The following is a 10,280-nucleotide window of genomic DNA, read 5'->3' on the forward strand; positions in this document are numbered from 1 at the left end:
AGGAAACCGGAGAACCTGGAGGAACCCCACGCAGACACGGGGAGAACATGCAGACTCCACACAGAGAGGACCCCGGTCACCCGGCCGGGGAATCGAACCCAGGCCCTCCTTGCTGTGAGACGACAGCGCTACCCACCACGCCACCGTGCCGCCCATCTTTTGGAATTTTTCAGCCAATTTTTTTTCTCTTTCGGACAAAAAACTGGCTAAGAGTTTTCTATAAAGATAAGCAGCTTTTGGAGAATAAATATGGGTGTCAGTATCGGCCAGGGCTCAGCGCGTCACTGTGTGGGGGAAGTAAAAGTCTTCAGGCTGAGTGTTTACAGCGTTGCTGGCGTTGACCGTTCTGAGTGTGTCTTTCACTGGAACTAATTTGTACACACTCACTAATTGATTTGTCACACACACCTTCACCTGCGAGCTGCTCACGCAAACCTGTCAGAAAAGGTGTGTGTCTGTGTGTGTGTGTGTGTGTGAGACTCGGCCTGATCAGCCTGAAGCAGCTGAGAATGCACCCCACCCCCCGCACCCGCCCGTGAGAACTGCTGGTTTTGCCATATAGCAGCTGCCCACAGCCAGGGAGGAACCTGTACGTTCCACAGCATTTCCTCCATCTTGGTGGGAATGTCTGAAATGTAGATGCTTTTTCCTGACCGGTGTGATGGCTAAGCTCCCACTCTCAGAAATTCCTATTGGCTCATTCCGGTTCACTGTGTCACTTCACATCCATCAGCTTCTTTCAGAACGCTCAGCCGTTTTTCAGACCTGCAGGTGTGTCTGTCAGTCAAAACACACGCCAATACTCCCAGCCTATCAGCTTTCAGTAGGTGTGGCATGCAATCAGGCGATGTGGGTGTGGCCTGTTGGCAGGTGTGTTAGCTTCCACGATGGTGTGAGAATGGGTTGGCCTTCAGCCACCTCACGCTTTATTTAATTCAGCGGTTAAGGTCTGGAACATGGAGCTGTGAGAGCACAGTGAGCTCAGGAGAGGATGTGTGAGGAGATGTTAGATGGTGTGTGGAGATGTTAGATGGTGTGAGGAGGTGTTAGGAAGTGTGAAGAAATGTTAGATGGTGTGAGGTGGTGTTAGGCGGTGTGATGGGATGTGAGATGGTGTGAGGAGGTCTTGGGAAGTGTGAAGGGATGTGAGATGGTGTGAGGAGGTCTTGGGAAGTGTGAAGGGATGTTAGCTGGTGTGAGGACATTTTAGAAGTTTTGAGGAGGTGTTAAAAGGTGTGTGGAGATGTTAGATGGTGTGAGGAGGTGTGAAGAGATGTTAGATGGTGTGAGGAGATCTTAGGAGGTGTGAAGGGATGTTAGCTGGTGTGAGGACATTTTAGAAGTTTTGAGGAGGTGTTAGAAGGTGTGTGGAGATGTTAGATGGTGTGAGGAGGTGTGAAGAGATGTTAGATGGTGTGAGGAGGTCTTAGGAGGTGTGAAGGGATGTTAGATGTGTAAGGACATTTTAGAAGTTTGGAGGAGGTGTTAGAAGGTATGAGAAGCTGTTAGAAGGGTTTAGGAGGCATGAGAAGGTTTGAGGAGGTGTTAGAAGGTGTGAGAAGCTCTTAGGAGCTGTTAGGGGTGTGAGGAGGGATCAAGTGCAAGGTGTGAGTAAGTTTTGGCACATGTGAGAAGCTCTGAAAAGGTGTTAGGAGGCATGAGGACAAGTGAACATCCATCATTATTTATTATTATTGTGTCATCTTTGGATGAGTCCAAATTTTATAATATGTGTGTAACATAGAGGTCTAGAACCTCAATCAGAACTGCTGAAGGATCTGTGAATAAATCTGTGAGATGTTTACTCTCGCTGTGGTTGTATTGGTCCACCTCGTTACTCTTTGGATGAGCGGAGTGATTGCAGTATGTTACACCACTAAAGTTAGTGCCTCAGAGGTTGTGTTCTCGCTGTGTAACCTCCACTAACCTCCACTGACAGTAGAGGAACACCTGCAGTAATGTCCTCACCCACCCTGACACTGTCTCAGTAACCTTCACACACCAACCGGGCACACCTAAACATGCAGTTACACAGGCTTCAGAGTCCAGAGTAGAGTCCAGGTTCAAAGGTGCCATAGAGTAGAAAACTGTATTTTCATTGGTGTAGCTGAATTAGAAGAGTTCAGTACCTGGAACTGACACACTATGAACCTCAAACACTGCCGTGTCCTCCTTCACATTTGTAAAGAGGGCAGTAAAACAGGCTGAATCCAAAATCCTAAACTGTTATGTAACAGTCTAGGCTCATTAATATTTAGGCCAAATTATTTAGTCTTTGATAAGACCAAGTCCAAATGATGTTGAGACAGACAAGACGGAGACCAAATGATGTCAAGACTGAGACGATGTCGAGACTGAATCAAGAACAAGTCCAAATCATGTAGAGACTGAGACGAGAACAAGTCCAAATTATGTTGAGACTGAGAGAAGATGGAGACCAAATGATGTTGAGACTGAGACAAGATGGAGACCAAATGATGTCGAGACTGAGACGATGTTGAGACTGAGACAAGAACAAGTCCAAATGATGTTGAGACTGAGACGATGTCGAGACTGAGACGAGAACAAGTCCAAATGATGTCGAGACTGAGACGATGTTGAGACTGAGACGAGACCAAGTCCAGATGATGTTGAGACTGAGACGAGAACAAGTCCAGATGATGTTGAGACTGAGACGAGACCAAGTCCAGATGATGTTGAGACTGAGAATGTGAATTTACACTCTGGAGACCAGACTACAACACTAGTCTGGAGATTCAAATCTCTCCTCGGTGTGAGTCAAACCGTTGTGAGTGAGATCAGAGCTGGACTCTGCTGGACTGCAGTGAACCTCTGTGCACAAATAAATATCCATAAACAGCAGACCCACAGCCATGCTGGGGGGCCCAAGGTGAAGGTGAGTGGTGTGGATGTTTAGTGACGGGGTGTTAGAGGTAAAGCTTCATTAATGCTGACGCTCTGCAGACCCTGCAGGACACACCTGCACGTCACATACACATGGCCTGCAGGGATGGCAAGGTGACTGCAGGAAAAACAGCGCTCTGCTCTCTAGTGCCCCCTGCACAATGCTCTGTTTCTGTCTCTGTCTGTTTTAGTCACTTCTGTAAATAGACTTCAGCTTAGGAGGTTGTACAGCGAGAACCTCCTAAAAGGACACCAAAAGGTCCTCAATTGTAATCTAAAGCAGCAGCGCGGAATGCGATCAATACAGAGTCACGTATGCCTGAGTGAGATGTCTGTCAGAAACAACTACAAACCTCAGATCACATGCAGCACAGTAACGTCATCTGTTTCGAGTTATTTGTGTTCTCTGTACTGGGGAGGTATCGATGTTATTTCGCAGCCAGCTGATGAAGTTCTTGCTGTAGGGCTGAGTCCTAACTCTAGAACAGACTTGAGTTCTCACTATAGGACAGACTTGAGTTCTCACTATAGGACAGACTCAGTATGAGCTCACTGTGAACTCTGACTGAGACAGGAAGAAACTCCTTGTAATAAACAGAGAGACAGAGTGTAAGTCATTGTTTTCTGTGCTGCACCCCCTCTGGTGATTTAGGGAAATACATGTTAATGTAGAGTTTAACATATTCAGCCTGACGGTTGGAGTGTTTGTGTGTGTGTGTGTGTGTGTGTGTTTTGCTGGGGTGGGGTGGGGGGTTGCCATGGTTATGGCTCCCCCCTCTGCAGTATGAAGGACTGAGTGTTTCTCTTTGTGGCTGGAGTGTGAACTCTTCCCTGGTTATTGTTCACAGTTATAGAGTCTGATAGATTGACCTCAATTAATTATCCCTCTCCCTCTCTCTCCCTCTCTCTCCCTCTCTCTCCCTCTCTCCCCCTCTCCCTCTCTCTCTCTCTCTCTCTCTCTCTCTCTCTCTCTCTCTCTCTCTCTCTCTCTCTCTCTCTCTCTCTCTCTCTCTCTCTCTCTCTCTCCCTCTCTCCCTCTCTCCCTCTCTCTCTAACTAACAGTGTTTACCTCACTGTCACACTCAGCACTCCTCTGTATTTTTTAACTCTTACTATAAACTTTACTTTAGAACATTTTCACTTAGAAAGTTAAACCAGACTTTAAATAGAACCCAGATTTACAGTTAAATATAAAGTGCAGAATAAGGTAAAGGTTGAATAAGTACCAGGGTGAAGGTCAATTACGATCAGTAATAATAGAAGATTTTGTTGTGTTTCAATTAAGATGTATTTTATTCTGTTATAGCAAATAAACCGTAATGTACCAGTGTTTCTGTTATTTCGATCAGTCTGTGTGTGTGAGGTGGTGCCTGTCCTTTTCAGCACTGGACTGTCAGACTGTTTGTGTGGCAGATCCCTCATCCCAGATCCCTGTTCTCTCTCTCTCTCTCTCTCTCTCTCTCTCTCTCTCTCTCTCTCTCTCTCTCTCTCTCTCTCTCTCTCTCTCTCTCTCTCTCTCTCTGTCTCTTTCTCTCTCTCTCTCTGAGAGAGATCCACTGACCTGCCCCCCAGAAACCTGAACTAACAGAGAAAGAAACCATCCACCACTGCTGACCTCTACTCACCGTCCTACAGACACAACAGAAGAAGAGACAGTGTTCTATAGAGGGGGAGAGAGAGAGAATAGGGTGAAAGGAGTGAGAGACAGAGGGTGAAACGAGAGAGAATTTCTGATGTAAATATTGTTCAAGTTTACTGCTTTTTAACCTTGTTTGTATTGGCAAGTTAATAAGCTCCTATTGAGACTGTCTGTCTGTCTGGTGGATCAATGTAGTTGAGATGAAGAAGCTGAGAGCTTAGCTCTGTGTGTCTCTGAGGGTCCATCGTTAGAGCTTATTATGTGTAGTACAGGTGAGAGTGGAGGAAGACGGTGGTAGGATTTTGGAAGGTGCTGAATCAGAACAGGAAACTGGAAATAATCTGCATTAATATTTAAATTAGCACAGCTTGAGCCGATGATGTGTGTGAGTTATAATCCTGCAGCACTTCCCTCAGTGCTGAGAGAACACTGTAGAGAACGTCAGGAACGGGGTTAAATTACTCTAATTCACCCTGAAAGAGGAACGCTGAGGTGCCTGGGCGTGTTTGTTCCGCAGGATTAGAGTCAGGCTAGTTCTTCAGCAAAGTACCAAATTCCTCTAAAACATTGAAGTCCGTTTTGAAAAACATCACAGCTCATGAAACTTTACTGGCCGGCTGTTCTGTGGGATTTCTCTGGTCAGTCTGTTCAGTTCTAAACTTCAGATTCTTACTGAATGACCTCTCAAACCTCAGTGTTGGGAGCCAAAACTACCTTCTGTCTCATCTTGCGTTTGATATTAACAGTGACCTTGGCAGTGATGGTGGTGTTGATGGTGGTGATGTTGGCAGCTGTGGTGGTGATGGTGGAAGTAATAGTGGTAATGTTGGTGATTTGATGTGATATTGGAGGTGATTGTGGTGATGGTGGAGGTGATTTTGGCCATGATGTTAATTTTGGTGGTGTTGATGGTAATGGTGATATTGGCAGTGATGGTGATGGTGGTGATGATGATGGTGGTAATGTAGGAGGTGATTTTGGTTAGCTGTGATGGTGGTGAATGATGTTAGTGATGATGCTGGTGGAGATGTTGCTGGTGATGTCAGTGATGTTAATAGTAGGCATGTTGATGAGGATGTCAGTGATGTTGCTGGTGATATAATTGATGATGCTGGAGGAGGTGTTGTGTTGAAGGTGATGTCCGTGGTGATGCTGGTAGAGATGTTGGTGATGACGTCAGTGATGATGCTGCCGGAGATGTTATCAGTGGTGATGCTGGCGGAGATGTTGATGATGTCAGTGGTGATCCTGGTGGAGATGTTGATGATGAGGATGTCAGTGATGGTGCTGTCAGAGATGTTGATGAGGATGTCACTTATGATGCTGGCAGAGATGTTGATGAGGATGTCACTTATGATGCTGGCAGAGATGTTGATGAGGATGTCATTGATGATGCTGGTGTAGATGTTGATGGTGATGTCAGTGATGATTTGCTGGTGGTAATACCGCTGGTGTAGTTTTTAGTTCCTCTCACCTTCCGTATAAGTCATCACATAGGGGGTTTTCTATTTTTTAAATTGAAATATGTCGCTCTAGAAATGCTGCAACATGGCTGTCACAGTATATATGTTTACAGCAGATGTAGTTGTAGTGGATTGTGATGATATGGCTGTATTTTCAGTTTTGGCCGGAGATTCTGTTTATATACCTGAGCTGGTTTCTCTGTGTTTGAGTTTGCTTCCTAAGTTCTTAGGTTTCTGTTTACTTCAGGGGCTGTATTAAAGAAAATTCTCATGTTTTTGTCTTAACTTAAGATCTGACAGGTCAAGATAAGATTTTTCACAAATCTGTATTACAGAAGCAAAACCTTAATTTTAAAAATCTTATCTTATAGCATATTTTCTTATCTCAAGTTAGGAAATCTTAACTTACTTGATTGAAGTCAACAATCAACTTTCATGCCTGTTACATAGAAACTGACCATACACGCACAGCTGAAACGTAAACACATAATCAAGTTAGTTAGCTAGTCAGACAGCTAACATTAGTTACTGTTACTGGTGTAAAGAAAGTCAAATAAAACTAAAGCGTGATGAAATGAAAGTTACGAATATTGTGACACCACTTATTGCTGTTCATCAGAGCGTCGCCGTCTCCACTTTCAGTTTCATTTCCAACACTTTAGCCGAGCGTGCTAACATTATTGCTTTTAATAAACGGACACACATTCACCTCTGTCTCCTCATTATTCATCACCTTCACTGTAATTTTTTTATCTGACGAGTTTTCATCAACAATAACACACAAAGGTAATAAGAGGGGATGGTGGACATCGTGTCTGCGGCGTCTGGGGCTTTTGATAAATGTAGCGTCATTATACTACTTACAGTGAACTGTGCTGCCTATCACTGTGTAAAACAATAGAAACAAACAAGCAAGCAAATTATTTATATAGTGCTTTTTACAGCAGGTGGTGTCACAAACCAGCTTTACAGAAAAATCTGGGTTCAAGCCCCCATGAGCCCCATGGGCGACAGTGGAACCGAAAAACTCCATAAGAGCAGGAGCAAAAAACCTTGAGAGGAACCAAGACTCAGAAGGGGAACCCATCCTCCTCTGCTCCACACCGGATAGCAAACAGTGTTAGTATAAAGTATTATAGTACAATACGGGGAAGACAGGTGGAGCAATGGTTAATTAGACTATGTTTTTGCAGCTGCAGCAGTAGTAGCAGCATCATCAGGAGGGTCAGTTCATGAGGGTGAGGTTTGCACAGCATTGTACAGCATGAAGCTCAATGGTTGTCAAGCTGGTCCAGAAGGCTGGCGAGCAGTGGGCCGATCAAGGCAGAAGAAGCGACAGCATCAGAGGCACAGGGTGGGCAGCTGTTCACCTCGGCAACACGCAGAGTTAGTTCTGTAATGAGTGACCGGTCACAGATTACAGTATTAACAGAGGGCAGGTCTAATTATTACAGCCCAACTAAAAGAGAGAAATCAGAAAGGTGACAGAGACATGAGGCCTCCCTGAGATGTCGGCGCCCCTCCGCTCCACCGTCAGAAACTTGAGTGAAGCGGGACGACGGCACCAACACTCCCAGTTTACCATAATACTCCATGATCATGAAACCCCAGATCTGCACTTTTTATCTAACGGGGAAAACTAATCACCAAAGGCTCCACTGAACAAGTGAGTTTTTAGCCTGCTGTTTTCCAGTCTATCTAGTAATGTGGAGTGGTCTGACGTGTCCGATGCCACACTAAGATCGAGGAGGACTAGCAATGACACATTTCCTTGGTCAAAGAATAATAAAACATTGTATATAATTTTTAATGTCTCTGTCCTATGATGTGGCCTAAAACCAGACTGAGATTTTTCATGTATGTGATTTCTATACAAATAGGAACTCTGTATATAAAAATTGTTTTGCCACAACCTTTCCAAGAACTTTGATATAAAGGGGTGATTTGAGGTATATATAGGTATATCATTTGATAGTTTGCAGGGATAAAGGTTAGCTTTCTTAATCAGAGGTCTAATTACTGCTAGTGTAGGAGTTCTTGGGATGTGTCCGAGGCTTGGAGAGGAGTTTATTATTGACAGAAAAGGTGTCAGCCTGTAAGAATTGTATTGCATTTACAGCATTTGGCAGACACTCTTATCCAGAGCGACTTACAGTTTGATCATTTCACACAGGGAGGCCAAGGTGGTGTTGGGAGTCTTGCCCAAGGCCGCTTATTGGTATAGTGTAGGGTGTTTGCCCAGGTGAGGATTGAACCCCAGTCTACAGTGTAGAAGGCAGAGGTGTTACCCACTACACTACATACATACAATTGTATCTAACACAGTAGAAGATTTTGTGGAGGAAACAATTTTAACTAGTCCATTTTGTTGAAGTAAGGTAACGGACATTAATAACAGAAGTTAAGACGCTCTGGGGTTTATCTTTAAGTTAAAGAAAAACATTTAGGATATTTTGGCAATTTAGGATGTTTCTGTAAAACCATTTTTTTATCTGGAAATAAGATTATAGACTTTTTGTTTTTGTGCTTCTGTCCTTCAGTTCTTAATTGAAGTTGCCATGACAACAAAGCAGATCTCAGACTCAATAATTGTCTGTAATACAGCCCCTGGTCTAATCCTCTGTAAGTCCATGGAGTTATTATTCAGTGATAGGAGTGAGGATGGGCAGCCTGGCTGTTTATGGGGTCAGTAGTTTGAACCACTGTGACCTTTGACCCGTCCTCTCAGGTTCTGCAGTGGTCCAGGGTGTATCTTTGTGCTGCTCCGTGTTTCTGCTGATAAACTAATGGAATCGCGTTGATCCCTGAAAGCATCCTAGAGAACCTTCAGGGCTTCAGAGCCAAGAGGCAGAAAAAGCTGTGAAGCAGCAGGAACCTGCATATCTTCTGCAGATGTTTATCAGCCTTCAAACAATGGACCCTCTAAAGCTTTTCTTAAGCTTCCCTGAAGTGCCTCAAAAGTTCCTCTAAAAGAATTAAATGGTCACACACGTTCTTACAGGTTAAGGTCACAATGACAGTCCTGACACCAGAGGAACTTTAGAAGAGCTTTAAACTGTTTAGCTGATAATCTCATGTTGCTTCCTGAAGTCATTATAGATGTTCTATGGATTTATAAGGTGGATTTATAGAAGACTTGAAAACGTGATAATCATCAGTTATTAATGCAGACTCAAAAACAGTTAATTATGCTTTTAATCTACTCTCTTTAAATACACATGAATGTAGTCACATTTCGGTGGTCTTTTATTGTTCCTTTGATGAAACAGATCAAAAATACACGTTTCCGCGGCGATGCATGTTCAGAAACCGTCTCAGTGAATCAACAGTAAAGGCAGCATGAAGTGATGGGAACAAGGCAGTTAAACATGCTGATCTGTTTCATAAAGACTCTCCAGACTGAGAGTCAACCTTTGTTATAATGGACACTTGATGAGGGTCAACGAGGGGCTAGTGAGTGAGAGAGTGAGTGAGTAAGGTTTGCTCTTTTTACACTCCTCTGTAATAATTCAATAGTACTTTTTCATTTTCTTAATTTTTACTCATTTTATGCCTCTCTCTCTGTCTCTCTCTCTCTCTCTCTCTCTCTCTCTCTCTCTCTCTCTCTCTCTCTCTCTCTCTCTCTCTCTCTCTCTCTCTCTCTCTCTCTCCCCCTCCCCTTTCTCTCCCCCTCTCTTTCTCTCTTCCCCTTACTACCTCCTCTTTGCTACTCTCTCTACTCCCCCTACTCTCTTTACCCCCGCCCCCCTCTCTCTCTCTCTGTACAGAAGCTGCATTTGCCTCCTGATTTGTCGGAGACGGTCAGTCGGGTCAGTAAAAGTAAAGCGGAGGGTTCTTCAGGCTGTGGTTCTGCCCCCAGTGGCCATGTGCAGCTCGACTTCTAGAACGCTCTCCCCATCGTCCGACCGTGTGCTGCAGTTCTGCGTGAATGCTGTGATGATGATCAGCTCCGCCTCGCCCTGTCTATTTATTATTTATCCCGCAGGTTATTAAATATCTCCGATTGTTGGACCTGAAAACTGTCGTAATCTTTATTTCTCCACTTTTTTCCTCTGACTGACTTCTTTTGTACTCTGTGTGAATGCCTAAATAAACCTGATTAGCTTTTCGTATTGAAGTAATCAGTGTGTGTTTGTTATTTGAAGCACAAACTTGTTAATAATTAATTAAAGCAGTGTAGAATTTAGAAAAAAAATCACTACTTTTTTCACAGTCTCTCCAGTTCAGTGTGTGAGATGTAAGCAGAGTGATTCTGAGGGGTTTGGTGTGAAATG

General features: G+C 44.0%; 1 protein-coding gene across 2 annotated transcripts in view; it reads left to right on the plus strand.

The window, feature by feature from the left end:
- elp4 (elongator acetyltransferase complex subunit 4) overlaps positions 1 to 10,123 on the plus strand; it is a 56,845-nt gene extending 46,722 nt beyond the window's left edge. For both annotated transcript variants that reach the window (XM_017725619.2, XM_017725620.2), the window contains exon 10: positions 9,774 to 10,123. In XM_017725619.2, the coding sequence (XP_017581108.1) occupies positions 9,774 to 9,890 (117 nt within the window). In that variant the 3' untranslated portion in view covers positions 9,891 to 10,123. The remainder of the gene's footprint in view (positions 1 to 9,773) is intronic.
- The last annotated feature ends 157 nt before the right edge of the window (positions 10,124 to 10,280 follow it).

The sequence above is a fragment of the Pygocentrus nattereri genome, chromosome 15 (assembly GCF_015220715.1).
Source record: "Pygocentrus nattereri isolate fPygNat1 chromosome 15, fPygNat1.pri, whole genome shotgun sequence".
Taxonomy (NCBI): domain Eukaryota; kingdom Metazoa; phylum Chordata; class Actinopteri; order Characiformes; family Serrasalmidae; genus Pygocentrus; species Pygocentrus nattereri.